Here is a 23,208-nt window from a genome sequence, read left to right as displayed (position 1 = left end):
TTGCGCAGCGCGGTTTTAAATTCCTACAGTGAGTCACTTCTCCCAAACAAGATCGCGCGAATTTGCTAACATCCTATGACGTCATAAGGGCATTCAAGACTGACAGGTAAAATTGAAACGACGTTGGCAGGCGGTTAAAAAATTGTGTTTTTATCTAATTTATTCGTGGTCTTTGTTTTTGTTTAGTTAAATGTAAATGTCGATCATAATTTATTCGATCGATGTCAAATGTCAATTTTTTTCACTTAAAATGCAGAATCAAGGCGATAGAAAAACATTTGATGAAGGTAATAGAATTTACTCGTCTATTTCAATCCAAGTTACTGAAAACCTTTTTAAAAATAGAATAAATATTTCCCTTTTTTGCAAATAAGGTGATATTTTAATTGTTATAGCATAAATATTTTATTTAAATTGAAACACCCAAATTCTGAAAAAAAAATATTATTTCTTTATCGGATATTTAGATATAGTTACATTTACAATCTTTTATTTTTTTTAAATTATGTCAAATAAATATGGTAAAAAATTGTTATATTTTTTGTAAAATTGGATTTTAAAACAGTTATGTAGTAAATAAACCTTTGTTTTTGTAGTAACAACTTAAATAATTAATACATCTAGTCAAGAGAGGTATAAAAAAAACAATGAGCCAAAAATATTTCCAATTCAAACGCCCAAAATAATGCTGACGTCATAGCAAAGCCATAAACAACTAAAAGCTAAACTATTACAATAGCAGAAAAATTATTTTAATCATGCCTATTTATAATATGGGTTAAATATTCTTACCTATTTCAACAAAATGATTAAAAAAATTCCGCCAAAATTTCTGAACTTTAATTGGTATTTTGCATTAGGAATTTTTAGAATATATGCCAACGCAGCAATAATAGGAAAAATAGATCATAAAATTTTTTTTTTAAATATTAAATTATTTTAAAAGACCAACGACACAATAAGAAAAAAAAACTGATTGCGTGTGGCACGACCCGATTTTTAACGTGATATTTTGAATAGGTGGAAGACATGCTTAACCGCTCTGATAGTCGATTGTAGTCTTGTGATTCACCTAGCTCAGTTTAGCGCCCAGTTATTCAAAATAAGTATGTGTATTGTATGTGCTAAAAGCGAAACGGTTATAATGCATTTCGAGTATATATTTTAAATTAACACCAGTAATTTGAGCCGGTATTGTGGTATTGAAAGTAACTGGCTGTTGAAGCTACGACGCCAATAATAAATCAAAATGTAACAATTGCCAAATTCTCGGCTGCAGCTAAAAAGGGTGATTTTGGTTTTGAAATTGCCACCTAATAATATTAAATGGTCTAAAACCTTTTCTGGGCGCAGTTGCAAATTTTATTGAAAATAGTTATAATATTAATAATTCAAAAATTCATTTTTCATTCGACAATTTTTGAGATCAATACTTAGCTTACTCGATTTAGTTTTAATCCACAAATCGAATTAGAAAGTGAAAAGACTTAAATTATTTATTTAAATTCCAAATGTTAATTAAATTAATTGAAAACTTTAAACTACTACATAAAAACAAATTCAAAATATCGGCGACGAACGGCAAAAATACCTGCAACGAGCAATACTCTTTCGCCGATAATAAGCTGTTAGTAGCAAGGCCGAAGTTAGTTCAGATTTTTAGCGGTCGTCACTTTTACACGCACGATCAGCTTTGCGTAGGGTGGCCTCTTTACCTTAACTCGAGCGTCTAATAAGGAATGTTTAGTCACTGGGTATTCAAGTCAGTTCAACGGCAAATTAAGAACATAAAAGTTTATTGTGGTAGCTGTTAAAACAAAAAAGATAAAAATAATGAAATTGTACAGTTTTTTTTGAAAGCTAGGGAAGACAAACAATTTAAGTTATTGACATTAATTTTATACAGAGCCTTTTTTACTTAACCACTGTTGTTAAAAGCTTCCTAATATCTAACAAAAATATGTCAATTGATGTTCCTTTTTTTCTATAAGGTACTGTGCCATTAGCGCTAAAATTCGAACAATAGTGACATTGAAACTTGATCTACAGCGTCAAGACGGACAACAGAAAGGTATCCTCTGAAATTGAATACGCCAAGGTAGGTTAGTTAGATTAGGGAGAATAAAAACAAAATAAAAATAAGCGCCATCTTTGTGGATAAAAAAATAAAATACGACAACGTTTTATTTTTAAAAAATGAGTCATTTAGTTATGTCTGCCCCTAATTAAAACATCAGAAAAAGTTACAGTTCAATGAATTTACGTATGAACCAAGCGAAGTATATTCATCGGTTAATGTAACAATATTACCACATAGAAAAGTAAATGTACTAACACAACAAAATAAAATAAGGCTGTAACTTATCCCTGTTTTTGTATTAGAAAATGAAGATATTTACAGTTACTAGAGTCGCTTATCTTGTATTTTTCGCCGTGACTATGGGTTTGTGTCGAGTAAATGGATATATGAAAGTGGTTCAGTGTTCACCGCCCATTATCCCAGAAAATCACGACGATCTTACAAAGTCTATTGGCGAAGATTGTAAATTTTGTTTAAAAAGATCATCACCAAGTAAGTTACTTTTTATTTATAAACAATATTAAGGGCAAAAAACAAATAAGATAATTTGATTCTTCGAATTTTGCTAACGTATTGTGAAGACCAAATTATTTATTAACTAAACTTAATTCAAACTCCAAGTTTAATTTACGTAATATGTGCTGTTCATTAGGCCTAGTGTCATTTTTGTTTAACAAGTTTTGATATGATCGATTGATCCAATTGGTTTACAATTAAGAAGCCGATTTACTTTGTCGCTTCGATATAGAAGTGAAGTGGGAATCGAACCCTTGACCGTAAAGAGCAAATAATATGTAATATCCGTCACCACCAAAAAAAATCAAAAATTTTACAACATTTCAAAAATGTCAGTTTAGTTGTCAAAAAAATAACAATTGCTGTTTATTCCTTCGAAATTTTACAAGGAAATCACTTGTTTTGTAGTACGTCCCGTTCCATTTACGAACTTGACTGACATAAAGAGAGACGGTTATAAGTTCAGCTGGAAGTATAACGGGCCAAGTAATTTTAGCGAGGACGTTACCGTAACTGTGTACGCCTTCTTCAATAGCGAAAGGTAAAACAATAAAAAAATGCTTCTTTTAAAGCATTTTATTAACCTGATTGATTTGGCTTATAGCTATATGTAAGTTATGTATTTATATGTATTAAACTTGACATGTTAAGAGCTATATTGAAAAGTTTTGCAATTTTGTAGGTGATGTATAGCACGTTAGTATGGTTGACACTAAATCATAAAATGGCTTTAAACCTTTAAAAAGTGTCTTTGGTACTTACAGTTTAATTAAAAAAAAACTGAAAAATGATAAACATTAATAACCAGGGTACCATATTTTTTCGTGTGACGTAGAAAGTACTACGTAGCGTAATACAAGCTATTACTTTCTACGTAATCACAAACAGGGCTTTTCTTTTAATAAATTGATTTTTTTTTAAATTTGTGTAACTTAAAAAGTAAGTAAAATTATTCAAAGTTGAAACCGTTTTTGTGTTCAATGTCACAACTTTGCTTAATTTTTGAGTATAAAAATATCTCCGATATAGGACTTTAAGGAATAAATTAAATAACCGTATAGTAAAATAAAAAAATTTCAAGTCTGTCATTCAATTTACCGCCTTATTAATTCACCTAGAGAATTATTTCCTCTTCACGGATGCTGTGGTGTCCCTGCAAAGGAAGAAAGATGCAGATTTGAACAATGTGATGCCGGAATGAAAGTATATTTTGGTGTTACTTTTAACGGAACAAGAACTGTGGTGGATAATTCAAACAATCAAATCGACAAATGTCTAAAAACAGGTTTGCTAAAATTTAAGTAGTTTTTCAGGTTTTATTATAGAAATGTTGAGGCAAAAAGGAATGGAAGATTTTACTAAAAAGCAGCATTTTCCACATGTGATATTGTACATCTACTACCTTGGATTTTAATAACATGATTAACTGTTATTTAAAAACACACCGCTTCATTTCCTGCTACCTCACAAAACCATAAAGCAAAACCTAAACTTGGACCAGATGGGTTTGTTGCTATATTAAAATTAGCAACAACATAACTGACTGTCTATGAAGTTTGTTACGGTTCACTTGTAAAAGCGCTTTTTGAGCGGCACTAAAAATATTGTGACGCATTCGTAACATCGTGCAGGCCTAGATTTATTTTTCCCTGCTGCTTTTAAAATAAACAATTTTGAGGCACATTGCCTGTAAAAATCCTTGAATAAGCTCCGTGGTACTTTTATACAAAAATAACTGTTTTTTGGATCTACCAATTTATTTTATATTTTTTAGAAGAGGAATTTTGTCAAAATAAAACCTGTTTTGAATACAATGTCAATACCGGTACCTACGAATTAGTACGTTCGATTAACAGCCATTTTGAATCGACTAGCAGAAATGAATATTTAGAAACATATTCAACGAGCTGGTTTAACACCTATTCATGCACTTTTGATCTTCCAAAAGGTAAGATACACAATCAACACATCATGCAGACATTTATTGATTGGCCTTGTGTATTGTTTAGCATGAAAACAACTAAAGTGGGTCTACTTACATGATAGCGGTCTTTTTATGAGTTCCACCCACTTGCTTTTAACTAATTTGTATACATTTTCTTTTTTGCCATTTTTAGCCCAGGTTATGGAAAATGGAACTTTAATGAGCAGCTCGTCCAAGGTGTTCGGTCGCGACGTTTACCTTTTGTCTGATTACACATGGGACGACGACGTGGTTTACAAATACAATCAACCTACAGAGCACAACTGCATAAAACAAAATTACACACCGCTGACCTTCATTGATATATCGCGACCGACTTCGGACACTAGTAACTTCACCTGCTTGGTACTTAAGATTGAAAATACCGAAATAACGCGTCAGAAGATTAACTGTATGCCTCATAACAGTAAGTAAACTGAGCGATACTTTATATATTAAAGCCCACTAAGTTAAAGGGTATATGTAATTCAAGAAACATAATGTAGTTAAGGATTCGTGACATTATGTTTACGCTTGAATTAGTGTTGTATTATATCGGAAAGTTATATTGAAAATACAGAGATCAGCCTTAAACGAGGCATAAAATTCAAGTACACCTGGCACATTACAATGCTGGCGACATTGTTGCAAATAAGCAATTTTTATGTTGTGTAACGGACTCTTTCTTGTTTAGAAACAAACATTGTGCTAAAACCACCCGTCCGTGTGCAAAACACGAGCTGGATTATGATTGTTATAGTATCTACTATCGTTGGCATTTTTATCTTGTCTTTACTTGCGATTGGGGCCTGCAGGTGTCGAAAAAAAATCAAACGATTTTTCCAGCATACACATCTTGTTAATGATGAAGCAGTAAGTATTTACGCTACAGTTAACTGATAAATAAATAGTTATAAAGCGTGCAGTAACCAGTAGGCTTGGCACGGAAATTCAGATTGCAATTTTTTTAAAGATTACTCAGTCTTATTGTAGATAAAATGGCGTTTTCAGGCATTTGTTATTAACAAAATGTTTATTCGGTACATTGCGTTTTTGGTAATATGTTTTTAAACCTTTTTACTCTTGCAAAACGGGGTTTAAGCAGTTATAAACCTGGCGCTTAAACTTAATCTAAATAGATAATAACACAATGTTGTAAACAAATCTGTTAAACTTAGGCTGCATGCCGCAACCAGTTTATTACAACACAATTCTGCAGAAACATTTCTAATTTTACCCTTACCACTCTTTTTAAGCATCAAATTAAAAAATACCTTAATTTGTTTTTCTGAATTCAAGGAAAAGGTTTTGCATTCCGACGGTCGTTTTAAAAAAGCAACTAAACCAGAAGTTGAACATTGTGACGTCATGATACGACCTATTCCCACAAAAAAAGGTGTTTAGATTTTTTATTACATGATTTCTATGCTTTGAATTTTTCGAATTTGTTTTTGCAAAACTGTTAGGCTACTAAAGTGAAACAGGTTATCAATTAGCCTCCGCTGTTGCAAGTTTAATTTCTTTAAATAATTACTTAACGTTCGTTGCTTTAACGAGTCTATTATGTTTCAATTAAAGGACAGCTGAAATAACTAAGGTCACATAAAATTAAAATTAGTTAAAATTACAGAACAAAAAAAAAGAAAGTATTTTTGAACGTAAATTGGCTACTATAACAACAAATAGGGCTTTTTATTTGAAATTGGCGATTATAAAACATTAGAAGTTTGTGTCTTTAAAGTCACTTTAAAAATCTAGTTTATTTTTTAACCCGTTAAAGTTTAACAACCCCCGTCCATTTTACCTGTCAAGATTCAAATTACCCTTAATCAAGATCACAGTAATGGCGGTGGCCCTGCCCTGTATATATATCACTTTACATAACACAATAACGTTCACGCATGCTGCTTAACCCAATTTCCTAAACTGCCATTAATCAGTATTGGAGCCTTATTTTCTATTCATCTTATAGAATTTTTCCAGCGATATGCTTATTGTTTTGCCGCTATGTAACCGCACTGTCATACACAGGAAAACTATAGCAAAAGATTAATATTATATTCAAGGTAATGTTCTTATTGTATTTTAGTCGAATCTAGCACCAAAGATTATGAAAAATTAAAGAAAGTTGTTTCTGTTGATGATGCCGACATAGGTGAGCAACCAGGTAAGCAACCTTGAGGCAAAAAATCATAAATTGTTTTATCAAAAAGAAGTTTGATGTTAAATAATAACTAACATATAATTAGATTTCAAATTAAGATAAATATCACAAGCTGACCTCTAAAACATCGTGTTTATTTTTTTAGTGACCGACAATATAGACCAAGACAAAGTTGAACTGCCAAATGCAAACGTGCCATGCGACTCCGGCATGTTAAGTATAACCGAGAGTGAAAGCGAGACCAGCGGTTTGCCGATCCAACGAAAAATATCTGTGGTAAGCCGAGACAGTGGTTATGCCCATGCACATTCTAAGTCAGACGATGTTCCCGTGTTTAAAAGCTTGGACGAATTTCGCTCGTGGAACCGCAGCGAGGAGGCAAATAAATGTTGTAAGCTAAATGGTAAACCCGCTCCCAAGCAAATGGTGGGCTCCTATATAAGTAAGACGGTATTGGAGAGTCCAACTTTCGAGACGTCGTCAGACGAAGAAATAAGCCTACTTGCTAAGCACTCGGAGATACCAGAAAAAATTGCAATATAAACCTAAATTTGGTTAAAACAATTGTTTTTTGTCAACTATTTTGCACGAACTTTATATAAGCATTCGTACATTGAACTTGCATATTAGATACGATAAAGATTATAGACTTTTTACTATGCTAACTGGTAAAGGGGTGTATGTACCTGTAAATTTACTCATTACTGTTACGGTCCACGCCATTATTTTTTACTTAAACTCTATATACCTTAATTAAACTTAATAAGCTCTATATTTGTTACTTTTACGGTTTTACATCTTATTACCATGGCCATGGGTCTTTAAAATTTAAAGAAATGTTAAGTACACCCAATGATTACAAAGGTTTAAAGCATTGCCCATAAAGCTGCCTAATTTTTGTACACAACAAACGTTTAAAAACCGCTATCCACTGTCAGTTTAGTTAAATAGAAAACAACTTTAAATATACACTGTTAACCATTATCTGTATTTGTTAAACGTATACATTTTTTAATTCTATTTTCTACACAAGTAAGTGTAGAAAATGTATAATCACCTTTTGGCAAAAAATAATCTATAAAATACAAGTAATCTATAACATACAAGGCCATCACCATTATTTTAGCTGCCAGCCAGCAATTTTTAAATATAAAACATATTATATACAATCCTAAATCTATTAAAAAAAAAATGCTGTAAAATATTAATATTTTTTATTTTCTGTTACTTTTGCCTGAAAACGCTCGTTAACTCCACCATGTAAATAAGAAAAAAAAAATTCTAAAATTTTTTATATTCACCTTTTCAAAATTAAAATTTTTGCACGATACAGGCCCTTTGCATGAATATGTATGTATGTTGTTTTAAAACTAATATGCTAAATATATATTACATAATAAAGCCTATAATGTACCAACTATAGTCTGAACCTATTTTAGAAAAATGTGTTTTAAAAATGTGTCATTTTTGTGCATGCTTTTTGTATATATTTACATTTAAATGCTGCAATTCGTGTAAATGTTTGGCTTAATCAAATGACAAAACTATCATGTTGTTTAATAGTATCCGAGGCAATACAAGCAGACTTAATATTTGGTTATTTTTTTTATAAAAAAATAAATAAAGATAAAAATACAAAAAAAAAACAGTTTTCTAAATGTAAACGCGTGGGTTTACAACGAATAGTAAGATTGGCCTTTTTGGTCAGTATACAACACTACCTGATCAGAAATATTTTTTTACCTTACTTTAAGTACTAAAAGGAAAGCGTGTTCAACTTATTCGTACGCGCCGGGCTCAAAGGCGAATAGTGTGGAAACCTTTCGGCCCAAGGGCAAATAGTGTGACGTTAGTTCGAATCGAACCCGAAACCTTTCTGCTCTTAATCCGACGCCAAGCTAAGAACGCCAACTAACGGTTGTAAATTTTGGCGAAATAAATAGGTTTGTTTTAGGCATTTTAAGTCAAGTTAGCAATTAAAATATAGTAGTAAGGTTAACTAAGCCCAGTAATAACGGTTTAAAATGTTTGGGGTAAAAATTTATTCTAGAACCAAACTATTATAATTTTTTTAAATCTTTCTGTGGTAGCATTTACAGTAAACAGCCAAGCTATTCTTTGAAACCACTTTAACAAACAGGCTTACGTATTACCTATTCAATAAACCTGAGAACCTATCTAATTAAATTATTAACGACTTAATTATTCACCTGCTTTGGAAAATTTGGTTGTGGTAATATTCCTCCTAAGGCAATATATTTTTCTGTGGTCAATACAATAACGATACATAGAATCGAGAAAACGCCGTAAATGGTCTGTTTTAGACTTGTGGTCAAAAAATTAAAAACAATGCGATTTATTGAATTAAAGCTGGCAAAAAACACTTTTTACGTTTGTAAAATAACCCAGGCTTTGCATTGTTATTACACGCGTACTTGTAAAGGGGTTTTTGAAGGAATTAGTAAAGTAATGAAAGGTAAGACGCAAAACCGCATGCCATTTTGACAGAAAACAGAATTTAAGCGACAGTACTGTACTTGCTTAAACACTTGTGTTATAACAGCCTTATGGTATAAGAAAAGTATCTTGCTAGATTTTTGGCTAAACGAAAGTATTTATGACTAACATTTGAAGTACTTATTTACAGTTAAAAACAAGTCAACCTCAAAATTAGCTGTACTTGTTGTTGTCAATAGTGCACACAAATGTAAGTGGAACTACTGCGGTTAAGCAGGTAAATCATATAATTGTAACGCCCTTTCAACGTAAATAGACTGTTTTTCTGGTCTTTTAGTCCAAATATGTATTGCGTTCGATTTAGATTTAGACAATGCACGCTGGCGTAATAGTAAACTAACCGCCATAAATGAACTTTTAAGAGTTCGTAATACATTTTTGTTAATCTATCCAATTTTGCAAAAAATATTGACATTCAGGGCGGAAAAACTGGCTCTAACATTTGGGGTGTTTAAAATGACATTGACTTTTCGGGCGTTTAAATTTGATCTATTTTGAGAGTTTAGCGAATTACGTATTAAGTAAAGTGCAAACGTCAAAAATTAGGTACCGTCGTCAAACTATAAAAACACACCAAACTAAACAGCCAAGTCTTTATCGAACAAAAAACTATTTAAACATTAAGTGAAGTACCAAATTTAGAGAAGTCTGCATTTAAAACAGAATGTGATAGCGTATTTAAAAAAATAAATTTTTTGTTGCGTTTTAAAATTTGATAACAAATCAACAGCAAAAAGTCCCTGCCGTTAAATAGAATTTCCTTTTTCTTAAAATTGGGCGTTTTTTATATTAAAACCTGTGATTCTTAGAGGGAAGACTTAGTGCAGTTAAAACAACTCTAATAGCTAGCCGATTTATTTAGTCCTATTTTAACGTTTTTACAAAAATAGGTGATAGATAGGTTATTATAATACTAAACTATTGAAATAGACAGATGCCAGATAATAATTGGGCTTTATTATTTAACTTTTATTTTTATTATTTAGGCAGAAATATAGAATTGCTAAAAAAATGAATAAACTTTGTATAAACCTATGTTATATTTACATACTGTGTAGCCTGCTGTTGGCCACCCTAAGCAAAGGTAATCGAGTAATGAAAGTGGTCTCGTGTCCACAACCCACCATTGCAAAACATTATGACGAAACAATTAAGTCTATTAACGAAGATTGTGAATATTGTTTGCGTCCTGGAAGAACGCGTAGCGAGCACAACGGTAAATCACATTTTCACCAAAACTTGTTTTTATTTAAAAATCCTAAAATGTTATTACTTTCTTTTTAGAAAACCAGTATATTCACAACTACCTAAAAGGTTTAAACAGAAAAGAGTTATCGTTATCGTGGAAATATCTCGGGGCATTAGACAAACCAATTACCATAACAGCGTACGCGTATTATAACAACGAAAGGTAATAATTCTAAACACATTTTAATTTTTTTCTCTTCACATTTTTTTGCTTAAAAATTATTTTTTATTAAAGAAAACTTTTCCCGCTATCTGGATGTTGCGGCATCCCTGCGCAAAAAGAGGGATGTAGATTCGAATCTTGTGAGAATGGAATGGAGGTGTATTTAGGTGTTACGATTAACGGGACACGAACTACTTTTCAATCTCCCAAATCATTTACAAAAAGTGTCGTTTGTCCAAAGGAAAAACTGGGTATGTTAAACTTTAACAAATAACGTGAGCAATTTATTTTAAAGAATATTAAGAATTTATACCCGCTAAAATTACCAAAAACCATTTGACCAAATGCGCATTTCTCTTAAATCAAAATTTCTAAAAAATCATTTACCGAAATACCTTTCAAAAATTAAAGGACGATTCTTAGATAGGGGTCAGTTAAGTTTAAATGGATGTTAAAACAGTTGTCCCATTGTTGGTAAGATGACGTTTCCAGTCAAATGTATATTTAGCAAATTGGTTTTTGAGTAATATGATCATAATCCACTTAATCCCGCATATTTCTCAGAAATATCTGTCTGCGCCGATAGGATGTGTTTTGCCTACAATCTAAAAACAGGAGACTACTACATTAGCCAATTGATAAACAGGTATTTTATGGCAACTAGCAGTAAAAATTACGAAAACCCTTCCTCCCCAATATGGGACACCGTTCAAGTGTGCACTTTTGAACAACCAAGAGGTTTGTAAACTCTTTAATACAGGTCTAAGCATGTATTTGTTATTGTTTCGCTTTTATATTTATTTGTTTATTTTTAACGTAAAAAACTTTACTTTATAGCTATAAGCCACCCATGTTAAGTCTTAAATTGCCTTGCCAGTTTTGGTATACTTTCTTGGCAAAATTGAGGTGCTTTAGCGTCTAAATATTAACCGCCTAATCATTTCCCAGATAAAGTTATTAAAGGATTAAGATCGAAAAATTCATCCACCGTCTTTAATCGTGATGTGTACTCACTCAATTCGTATCGGTGGATCAACAACAATTTACACGATGAAAACAACTTCACTGTAAACTGCATGCACCGTAACATCACGCCAAAACAATTTCTTGACCCAAACCAATTTGACGACGTCGGCTCTGGGAATAACCTTTGCGTGGTAATTAAATTAAAGACGCAAATCACGAACACTGACGCTAAAGTCAACTGCATGACTAATATTGAAGGTAAGCACTCATTACCGCTGAGTCAACAGCTTATTTCTCTGTTTGTTTTCTGCTGAATCAAAAATATGTCACTCGAATTTTTTTCTGCGGTTGAAAATACCTGATTTCGCCGAACTAACGCAATGGTAAACTGTTTTTGAAAGTTGCTAGACAAACAGGGGTACATATTCGATAGTAAGGCATACCGCTTTCTCCATTGACTTATTAGCCTAAAGATATGGGGTTTACCACAATAAATACTCCTTAATCAGCGTTTGCGGAAAGCTTAGTTTGACTTAACATGTACTACCAATGAACAACAAACTTTGCTTTTTTTTAGCACAAGAACAATCAAATACACTTACCTCAGAGATGACAATTGCAGTATTAATCGTCCCTGTAATATTGGTAGTCGTAATTGGCTGCCTTGTTTTCTTTTATTGGAGTTCTTGTAGAAAGAAGAAAACCGAAAAATCTAAAACTGAAGAGGTAACAGACTTTTTACTAAAAAAATGGCATTTTTATAAAGTCTAGCAACAAACTACTTTAATCAAAGCAAGTTTGGTTGTAGTCAGAATTGGCTTAAAAGCGCAATTAGCAATGGGCATACTGTTGGAATTTTCAGTTCGGCAGGCACATGTTTTGCTTTAATTTAAAATCTAGCAATAAAAATCGTGTTGCTTCCCAATTAACTTTAAAAATCCAAGATTTAAAAAAATGTTATCTTGTTTTGTTCGTTACTTATTTAAAAATGTATTGATTAGATCAATAACACATTCCTGTGTATAGTACAACACGTTTAATGCGATTACAATCAGTTTACCACGGGTTTTGGTAAAATTTAAATTCCGACGAGATAATGTGACGTATCGCCAGCATGAATAATCAAGTTGACATCATTAAGTAGGCGGCCTTCGAAATTATGCATCTGTTATAGTATGTGACTATCATTAAAGGCATGTTTAGTAGCAGTTGGTTAAGAATTGCTGTTTTTTTTGTATATACTTTCTACTATTTCTCTTTTCTCCTAAAAAATTAAACAACAATCGTGCCTTTAGGAATCACATTTTTATCTTTAAATATACTTTTATTAAGGTAGGGCGCATTTAAACCAGGTAAATCACATCCTATAACAGAATTAAAAAGGCAGGCCACATACTTGAACAGCATAAATAAATTTTTGGCGTTTGTTGTGTGAAGGGCAAAATCCAAGGTTTAATTTTCAATGCTTGTTTGTTGTACCTATTGTGTGAAAGACGTTAACGATACCAGGTACTGCTGCCAGGTCAAATATGGGAGGCTTATTTAATAAACCGTATCAGAAATACAATATCACATCAAACTTACAAACGCCCCTTAAAAGCAAATGCATACTACGAGTTGCTTAATTACTAGTACCTTTTACCAGATCAAAAGGCTACCCTAAATTTACAGTAAACACTAATTTGATATTATTTCTTGCTAAACTTGGGTTCAAATAATACGTTCAAAAACTTGAGTTCAAAAAATACGCTTAAAATTTGCCTTTTTATGTTTAAGGAACGCCTGAACGGTGTTACTAGTTAAAACAACTACAGGACCACCCACCTTAAACAAAGGAATAAATTTTAAATCGGTGCATGACAACTGCTTGCAGCTAAAGCTATTTTTGTTTGAACTTTTTATTTAAAATTGTTTTAGAAATTTGGTAACTTAAGCTTTGACTGTGTCTGTTCTTTTAAGCATTTTATTCAGTGTTGAGTTTATGTTTTTCTTTTGACGTTTATTTTCTGCAAATTTTTATTTGATTACATCCACCCATATTTTATAGTTATGTTAAAATATTAAGTTAAAAGGATAAAATTATATTTAAAAGTGATATTGATTCGTCATTTAAAAAAAATAGTCTCAAGTATCAGCGGAACACCAACCAGCAATTGCGACTGCGTTTAGACTAAAATCCAGCAGACATTTGGTAAAAATTTAAAAAAAAGTATGTCCGAACAACTTAGGCCTAACTTGAACTAGACTAGCCTTGTCTTATTGCACTTATTTGACATAGTTATAGAACATAACTAATAACTTGTAGTTCCGGCACAAATGTTGAAAAAACTGCTGGTCGGCTGGCAAAATAAGGTACTACGGTACAGTTGTGAAACCGTAATATTTAAGGTTAACTTTCTATGCATACGCTATGAATACATTAACTCTGTTATGGTATAGTTTAATGCTGGTGATCAATGTCATTCAAACGCGTTAAAATAATGCTACAAAACAAAAATGCTATAGTGAAAAAACGTCCGTTTACAACAAGTAATGTTAAAACAGGCTCGTAAAAAAGTATGCAAAAAATAAACTTGTTAAAATCTGGAAAACAAACGCAATTGTTACGCAACATAAATTCTACTAGACCTTTGTATCAATAGAAATCAGGCAAATTTTATATTATAAAAAATTGTTAGTAAAAAAACGTATGTTTTTGTTAATTTAATAAAAATCGCATGCTAAAGATGAAAGAACAAGTTGACAAATTGGTAAAACAATTGTTTTTTAATTAAACTAATACACAAATCTGTGTTGATATGTGTAGCTTACCAAAATGGCTTACAGCTAAAACCCAAGTTAAACGACTACGTAAAGTTCAAGCGCAGTTCATTTGCTGAATTAAATATATTAACACGTATTATTTTATCAACATTTTAACGATTCGGAATAAAAAAAAACGTCGCTGTTGCTACAGAACATTATTAAAAAAATCAGTGGTGACTGATGGCATTTTTAAAACAAACGTGCATAAAGGCAGTGGAGTGACGTCAAATCAGGTTTTGGTGTGGTGTTTTTACCATTTCTTTTTTCGGCCAAGGGTACTTTTACTGTAAAAATTAACAAAAGGTTAATTACAAATAAAAACTTGCCAAATTTTGTAAAAAAAAATTCTTTTTCATTTTTAAACCAAATAATACACATAACTTTTTAGATTAAAATTTAGTTATTACCTTATATTTTATATATTTTAAAAATATATCTTTTATTAAACTAATTACAAAAGTTTTAAATTTTTATTTGAAATGTTGAAAATGCGAACGTTACAATAATGTTAGTAGGTCGGGTTATTGCGAAATATTAAAGAACGAAAAAAACAGTAACTTAACAATAATATATTAAACATTGTTTAAAATTTACTTTATATATTTAAATATATTTTGTTTTAGTAAATAAATGTGTTTTTTCTGTGTTTATAATTTTGTATTACATAGTACTGTTTGTTTTTAAATTGTAAATCAGCAACATTTTTTAAATAATCACTAAAAAATTCTTTAAACTGTAGGAAAAACCCTAAAAATTGGCAACACTGGCATTCCGGGGGAGAATCCCCGTTTTGCTACAAAGTTTTTAATAGTTAACACAAAAAATATTATTCGAAAAAAAATTATATTAATACCCCAATGTCTTTGTTAAAGATGGCAAAAAATGTCCATGGTTACTTTAGAACAGTACGCTGGCATGCCATGAACACAAAAAAGTGATTAAATAGTTATTAAAGGCTGTGATGTTATATTTATAGCATGCGATAATGGTATGAGGGCACAAAATAGGGTGTATGTCCAATAGCTCTTCAATATAATTTCCACACTTTTTTCGGATAAAAAAACAAACTTAAATTTCGGCGATGATGACATACCATCACCTGACTTAGTTCTAGAACAAGGTTTTTGTTTTTCTCTTTTTATCGAAATTTCTGTTGTCGACCAATCACAGAGCAGAGAGTAAGCCATGCAAAGATAAAAAAAAAATATCGAAATTAAAAAAGTGCAAAAAAAGGGAGTTTAACAATCACCACCAGCAACATGCAAAGAAAAGTTAAGTGCCAAAATAAGCCAAAACCATTTTAACTTATGCGCCTGCTTAACAGCCAGAGGTTACAAGCAATAAAACTGTATTTTATCACTGAATTTCGTGTTAAGTTATTGCAAATTACAGTTAGTTGTAAAGCATTTTTCAATAATTTTTAGTTTTAAACTTTTTTAACTTTTCTTTGCCTGTTTGGCCGATTGTTATATAGTACCATATAAAAATGAATATCTTTGAAATTAAAATTTAAATCAATTTAAAAAAAATACCTTTTAAATAAATACCTTTTTTACATTGCTTAACAAAAAAACTTTTAAATGTTTAAAAAAGTAACAAATGTTTAAAAAAGTATGATCGTGAATTCACGATCTAATTATGCTAAACCATTTTCAGAGGAGTTTTTTGAGTTTACCCTCTCCCCCCTCAAAAATTGAACCTACAAAATATCTTCCACCCCCAAAAAAATACCTTCTTCAGGCTAAAATAGCCTCCCCGCAAATAAACCTAATCAGTGGATCTCTTTAAATAGATTTAATTTTGTTGGGGAAATATCCAAAAATTGACCCCTCAAAATATTTTCAAACCCCCAAAAAATAACTTCTTCAGGATAGAATAGCCTCCCCCCAAAAAAACCTAACCAGTTGGTCTCTTTAAATAGATCTAATATTATTAGGGGAATTTCAAATAACATTTAAATATAGTAAAAAAAATAAAAAACTGAAAGCTTACTTGTCCAATTTTTTTTCCTCGGTAAGTCGTTGAAGGTTGATCTCATATTCTTGTTTTTCTTTCTCGAATTGTCGTTGACGCTCGTCAAGGTTGGCGTATTCGGCTTCCAATTTCTTTTTCATGGTCTCGTGTCGTCGTGACAACTAAGAATCGAAATGTTTAAAGTTTAGAAAGAAATTGTACAAAAAAAAAAATATCTGACAATTTTACAAAAAAAATTGTAAAAAATATTTTTGGTCCCTACATCCGCTTCTGAGTCCCTTAGCTTCTGCTTCTTTTCCTGCACCTTCATTCGGAACACCTCCTCCATCTCGAGCTCCATCTTCTTCATCTTTTGCATGTGTTCTCCTTTCTCTTCTTCCATCTGGGCTAACGGGGATCTAACAATAAAAAAAATTATTTTAAAATAATTAAAAATTACCTTAAAGTTGGTAAAAATGGCACTGGCATTTGCAACAATTTTGTAACTTGTTACTTAATTCAAAACACTCCATTACAAAAATATTAGTTTAAGGCACATGTCATTGCTTTAATTGTTAGGTCTGGATTACTGTAATATTACTAAAAACCAGTTTACTTAATTGAAAAAGCATAAAATGGCATTTTATCAACCATAAAGCCTGTATAAGTTTATAAATATAACTAAAATCAAAGCACTTACTTTGTTTGTGATTTTGGCCTTCCATCATTTGTCGTCGTAGTAACACTGCTCAACTTTCGACTTCTGTAGTTCTCGTAGTGAATGTTGTTGGTAACATCCTTGAGGTCTTGCATGTGTGTCCTGGAATTTAAAAAAGGAAAAAATAATAATTTTAGCCAAATGTTTAATGGTTTAATGCTAATTTTTTTAATAACACTATGAACAACAATTTTACATTGTACATAAATGATTTTTTTTTTAAATGACAGCATTGTTGGCAAAACTTTTTAGTTTTATCTTAATATAAAACAAAACTACCCCTCACCCTCAAGTTACCCCCTTTGGGCATTTTTATGCCAACCAAGGGTGGTAAATAACCGCTACAAAATATCTAGCAAGTATATACTGTTGTGATCAAATAGGTTAATTAGTAAATTGACATTGAAATTAACTTACCTGATGAGCATATCTCTTAATACAGTGAAGTCGCAGTGATCAATATTTTCAACTAAAAATAAAAAAAAAAGTTGAAAAATACTTTAAAAACAATTACAATTAGAAAAACAGGGTTAACATTTTTTTAAATAAAAAAAAGGGTTAAAAAGATATATATAATTTAAAGTACTAACAAAGTTTTTTTTTAATTACTAAAGAGCCAATAAACTTATATTTTTTCGGTGGAATATCATAAAACGAATCTTACATAAAAATGTACTGTTACATTAAAACACATATCACAAGAGTTAAATTAATTATGTGGGGTTAAGACTGACCTTCAGCGACCCCCCATGGGTATTGACGACCCCTCACCCTTCGACCCCCAATTTCAAGAACTGTGTTGCTACCGACAACTGCAAATGGAACTCGACTCTAAAACAAAACAAAAAATTTCTTCATTTAAATTAATCTGCAGTGTACTGTACAAAATAACATTTTTTCCCATATTTTTGAAAACCATTAAAAAAATTGAGTTTTTTAAAAACAATATTTTATCAAAAATGTATGTAAACATTTTTTTTATAAAAAAAACGGAAGGGATTATTTTTAGAGAATGGTTAGAGCTTATTGCCTGTAAAATGGTTACACAAATTCCAAATAAAAAGAAGTGCTTATGATATGAATTGTAAGCATTTTAAGAGGAAAAGTGTATACAAAATAAAATATACAAAACAGAATACATAAAAGACTTTTATACATATTTTTAGATATTTGCCAAAAGTGTATTTTGTGGTCATAAAGTAAATTTAGATAGGGAAACCTCTTAGCTTGTTATAAATTATTAATCTAGTATAAGGGTATTAGAACATCTGTGATAAAAAAAATCAAAAAATGTTAACCTTTAATTTTCTGTTGAGTCGATTTTCCTCTTCATCCTCACATTCAGGAAACTCGTAAAGTTGAATTTTGTGTTCGTGGATTTCCCTTAGAATCTTAAAAATACAATAAATATATTATTATAAAAAATAAATTAAATTTATTTATGTTAGACAGGGATCGACGTCAATTTAAAACTGATTTTAGTGTTTTACAAATCTAACTTTGTTTTCTTTTATATATATATCGGAGCTTAGTGAACTATATGTGTACAACTTATAAACTCCATATGTTAGTTGCGACTATATAACAACAGTTAAAATACATTTTTTGTATGGCAAAAATCGACCAGCATAAATAATAAACAAATTATTGTAAACACCTAATTTATATCAAACTTAAAACTTTGGAAATATCAACAAACTAAATACTTCAAAGCAACAAAAAAATTAAATTATAATTTTGTCTCCAGTAAGTTTGCAGTTCAACATTAGTAACAGGCAATAATTGCAAGTTGTAAATATTATAATTATCGTAGCACACCTGTTTTTTAAACCGCGAACATTCTTCTGGGGTCATTGTGTCAGCCTTTGCAATTAGAGGAATAATGTTAACTTTGTCGTGGAGATACTTCATAAACTCAATGTCTAAGGGCTTTAATCTAAAATCGAAAACAAAATCAAAATACTGCTACTAAATCAAGGTTGATTTTTAAACATTTAAAGCTGCATTTTTTTATTACATGATTGTATTGCAAAATTATTAAAATTGATTTCTTTTTTCGTTATAGTAGTTAGGTCTTCCATACAAGCTACATTTGTAAAGGCTTATAAATTGGTCATATAATGTCTAATAATCTTTATTTAATTTAGTTGTTTATAATATTTGTTTTTTGTCTATATCTTTATCCTCGATGTGGGAAGGTCGAATGCGCAACCTAAACATATAGTAACACTAGTTACTCCGACCCAGTCTCGAGTTGCCTTTAGCAGTTTAGGATTTAGACTTACTATTAAAAAAGTTTTAAAAATAGTGTCAGGACTTTAAAAAAAAAACATCGTTTACTCACCCATGGCCTGTCGGGGCAATAAAGTAAAGACAACAATGAACCCGATTGTCCCCCATTGTACTTCTCGTTACTTTTGATTCAGCGTTGAGATAATCTTCAAATTTACTCTCAATATGACCAATCACCGGTTGCCAACTAAAAAATTAAATCTTCATTAAACTTTGCATTTTAAAATAGCCTTTTTTATAAAAAATTTTACATTGTTTTATTGTTTCTGTTAAGAAATAAAATTTTACATTGTTTTATTGTTTTCTGTTCTATCAAGTTTTTATAACCTATGATATGCCCCCTTTATAGGAAAATGAATTCGAACAATTAAAAAAAAATTCAACAATAAACTATAAAAAGAAATTTTAAAAGCTAATAAAAAGAAGCGTTAATAAAAGATTTTTATATACCATTGTATTAGCTAACCAGTAATCTAAATAACAAAATATTGTATACAAATAGCCTATTTAAATAAAATTTATTACAAAATACCAAAATTTCACATTAGCTTAAATCGTTTTATTATGGTTTGCGAAAAAACTTTTCAACCGAAGAATGTTTTTATAAGACATTTTTCGTGGTTGAAGGAATATGCACTCAAGCAAGACTAGATTATTATGATGTCATGAATGTGGTATGCAAGAAAATAACCAGACTTAGAATTTAAATTATTATTATTACAAATTTACCAATTTTATAGAAAAAAGCATAACTCAGTGTTCCATAAAATATTGTACAAAATTTGCAACAAATGACAAGTAATTTTTCTTTGATTAATGTTTAAAAATGGCAAACTAAGAATTAGTCTTTCTCTAATTGAAAGCTTAAAAATTAAAAAACTGAAATGATTACCAAATATGGAGATAATTTGGTGAAAAAAAAATTACAATCTTTAAAACCAGCAGAAAAATGAATGACTAATTAGTAATCACACCATAATCATTAATCAAATGTGAATTTAAGAAATTTCGAGGCAAAATGTTAGATAAACTCTAAGACATTTGAAGGAAAACCTATGATTTTTAGTGTAAAAAGATTGTAAATCAATTGACGCATTGCACATAGCGGTTTGTTTTTAATATGCCTTATAAATGACGTATCCACACACAATTTGCACAGCTTTAAAAACTAAAACCAATTCAATTTACAACACAGGAAATGCTTGGTATTTGCAAAAAGAGAATTAAACTAAAAATTCCAAAAGCAACTGTAATCACAGGCACGCCAAAGTGCCAAGAAGTGATTTTAATACCAACATTGGTAACACATTTCCAAATTAAACTTTAATATGCTTTAAACATTAAGATTTAAAATTATGTGTCATTATAGTAAACAACAAAATGACTTAGACTTAAAGCACAAGGGATAATACCCATGTTTGTTTTAATTAAAAAAACTAATTAAGAAAAACAAAAGTCATGTTTTTACGAAGCTCTCATAACAGGATCTGAAATTTGGTAATTATTACATCAATATTTACTATAACAGTAATTGCAGGTCATGTCAGTACATAGGCAAACATTTAAAATTTAAGCAATACTATACTTAGTTCAAGTTTAAACAATTAACACGGCAGTACATTATAAAACCTTAAACAAATACTAAAACTAACAAGAACTTGGTTAAGTACACTTTAACTCTGAATGACCCTAGTCCCTTTACACCAGCAAAGTCGCACCTAAGTACTATTTTCAAACAAAAAATATTGAGGCAATTTTGCCCTTTTCGAGCAAATGTCAAACTCGTAAAAAAGTTGCCAATGATTTGTAGCATTACATAATGTTATTGCTGTTATGTTGTAATGACATATTTCAAATTCTTATAAAATGACAACTTTAATAATGCCGAAAATAAATGCCCTCTGGTTATAGAACAATTTAATATTTATACATAGCAAGATTGTAAAAATATTTTGCAAAATAATGCGCTCTGCAAACATACCGGTAACATACAAATTGAGGTAAAATTTTTCAAATTGTTTTGGTGTTTTATAAAGTTGAGTCGAAAATAAGTAATAAATTACTGGAAAAAAAATTAAAATTTAACAACTAATACTTTGTAAGAAAATTTCTGACTTAAATATTATAAAATTAAATAAAAAATGAATACTATAAAATCACACCACGCTGTTAAAAGTAAACTGTCAAAATATAACAAAAGAAATTTTTGAAAAAAAATTTTAATTCTTTTAAAATTTGAAAATACCATATTGTAAGTGGCCTTATAATCTAAACTATAAAACACTATTAACATTACTAAGAGTCATAAAATTTTTTTATGGCCTTGTCATAAACTTTGTCTAGCCTAGAAGAAGCTTGAATTTAAATTTTACTTACCAGTTACTATTGTCAACTGCATCTCCAAATCCTGGGGTGTCACAAATTGTTAAACGTAACGAAACTCCATTTTCTTTTATCAGAACCTTTGTCGTTTCAACCTTGCAAAAATGGAATTTTTTAAATAACAGAAAATGCAAATTTTAATTAAAAAAATTCAATTAAAAAAGGATCCAAAAATAAAAAAAAAATGTTTTAAACCCATTTTTTTAAAATAACAAACGGGTTTACGTTTTTTTTTACAATTTAGTTGATTATATATTTAAATTAAAATATTGGTGCCTTACTTTGACTGTTTTCTTAACTCTATTAGAAGGACCTGGGTACTCTGGGGCGTAAAGATCCGACAAAAATAGAGAATTTATTAATGTTGACTTTCCCAACCCAGACTCACCTATAAAAAATTTTTTTTTTAATTTTTATAATTCACTATAATTAATTTTTTTATATAGTTACATTGGTTAAACATGGTATATACATGGTAATTAGTGTTTAGGATGCACTACATGATTAAAACTATGTAATACAACTAAGCAATGTTTATTTACTTTGGAATCTTGTTAAACAAGAGGATATCGAGTAACCGGTCATATAAATACAATAATGAAGTAACAGTTTAAATCAAAAAACATATGGAAATACAAAGACTGTATAAACATATTAAATAATTATACATATGTGAAATTTTTAAAACCTAAAAAAATTAAAAGTAAAAAAAATTTTTAAAGAACATTGAATTTTTTTTAACTAAAATAGATTGTTTTTTTAAATTAAAATTTTTGAAGCCGCTTTTTTAAACTGCATTATAATATATGTATATACTGTTAAAAAATATAAATTTGACTAATATGAGTATTTAAGTTTGTAATTTATGTTACTTACCAACAACCATAAGAGTGAACTCGAATCCTTGTTTCACAGACTTTCTGTACAGTTGGTTTGGAAGGTTTGCAAATCCAACATAATTATCTAGTGCTTTCGTTTGTTGCTGTTAAAAAACATTTATTTTAAATAAAAAAAAAAATCAATAATTAACTATAAACGTAAAGTTACTTTTGTTATCTAGTTTTAAGTTGCAAAAGGCAGTTTTAAGTTGCAAAATGGGCTTAATAGGTGTTTTTACCGTTAACAGCACCTTACTTAGGGCCATTTGATATAAAAGCAATGGGAATCTAACCCATAACCTCACAAGCAAAGTGTTCTAACCATAACACAATGCAATCTGTTTTATAAATAGTCTAAAAACTAATTTCATTTTAAAAATAAACATATGGACAGGTTATTAAAATACAATTATAATAAAACAGTTTTTTATACTTACTGCTAATGGTCAATTGGGTAGAATTGTACAATTTCATTGAAGAAAAATATAAAAATAAAAATTTTGAATTTAAAAAAAACAATTTTTTTGTTACAGATGACTCAAAAGTAAATACAAAAAAGTTTT

At 30.1% G+C, this 23,208-nt stretch overlaps 3 protein-coding genes across 7 annotated transcripts; 2 read left to right on the top strand and 1 right to left on the bottom strand.

Moving 5' to 3' along the window:
• Positions 1-1,785: 1,785 nt before the first annotated feature.
• LOC145751484 (uncharacterized) lies at positions 1,786-8,331 on the top strand. Of its 4 annotated transcripts, none has more exons than XM_082567654.1 (10): positions 1,786-2,071; positions 2,383-2,572; positions 3,005-3,137; positions 3,715-3,881; positions 4,371-4,544; positions 4,714-4,986; positions 5,254-5,432; positions 5,859-5,955; positions 6,649-6,726; positions 6,869-8,331. In XM_082567654.1, exons 2-10 carry the CDS (start codon positions 2,386-2,388, stop codon positions 7,264-7,266), a joined length of 1,686 nt encoding a protein of 561 aa, XP_082423780.1. In that variant the 5' UTR covers positions 1,786-2,071; positions 2,383-2,385; the 3' UTR covers positions 7,267-8,331. The 4 variants fall into 4 exon arrangements, with proteins under 4 accessions (XP_082423780.1, XP_082423778.1, XP_082423777.1 ...); XM_082567652.1 differs by having other exon boundaries at positions 1,787-2,102; XM_082567651.1 differs by having other exon boundaries at positions 1,788-2,098.
• A 1,899-nt stretch (positions 8,332-10,230) lies between these two features.
• On the top strand, positions 10,231-13,661 carry LOC145751273 (uncharacterized). Its single transcript, XM_082567382.1, has 7 exons — positions 10,231-10,456; positions 10,525-10,651; positions 10,724-10,902; positions 11,216-11,389; positions 11,600-11,875; positions 12,195-12,343; positions 13,394-13,661. The coding sequence occupies exons 1-7, from the start codon at positions 10,252-10,254 to the stop codon at positions 13,418-13,420; spliced, it is 1,137 nt and encodes a 378-aa protein (XP_082423508.1). The 5' UTR covers positions 10,231-10,251; the 3' UTR covers positions 13,421-13,661.
• Positions 13,662-14,040: 379 nt separating this feature from the next.
• Positions 14,041-22,749, bottom strand: LOC145751272 (septin-7-like). 2 transcript variants are annotated; one of them, XM_082567381.1, is made up of 12 exons: positions 22,644-22,749; positions 22,049-22,155; positions 21,762-21,862; positions 19,438-19,572; positions 18,912-19,029; positions 18,392-18,484; positions 17,828-17,924; positions 17,511-17,562; positions 17,076-17,195; positions 16,659-16,794; positions 16,415-16,557; positions 14,041-14,706 (listed from the first exon to the last, which is right to left on the bottom strand). In XM_082567381.1, the coding sequence occupies exons 1-12, from the start codon at positions 22,651-22,653 to the stop codon at positions 14,673-14,675; spliced, it is 1,146 nt and encodes a 381-aa protein (XP_082423507.1). In that variant the 5' UTR covers positions 22,654-22,749; the 3' UTR covers positions 14,041-14,672. The 2 variants fall into 2 exon arrangements, with proteins under 2 accessions (XP_082423507.1, XP_082423506.1); XM_082567380.1 differs by lacking the exon at positions 14,041-14,706 and adding an exon at positions 14,882-15,572.
• Between the last annotated feature and the right edge of the window lie 459 nt (positions 22,750-23,208).

This window comes from Corella eumyota, chromosome 4, assembly GCF_963082875.1.
Source record: "Corella eumyota chromosome 4, kaCorEumy4.1, whole genome shotgun sequence".
NCBI classification, from domain to species: domain Eukaryota; kingdom Metazoa; phylum Chordata; class Ascidiacea; order Phlebobranchia; family Corellidae; genus Corella; species Corella eumyota.
Note: the sequence above shows the minus strand (reverse complement) of the source record. Positions and strands in the feature narration are given on the sequence as shown.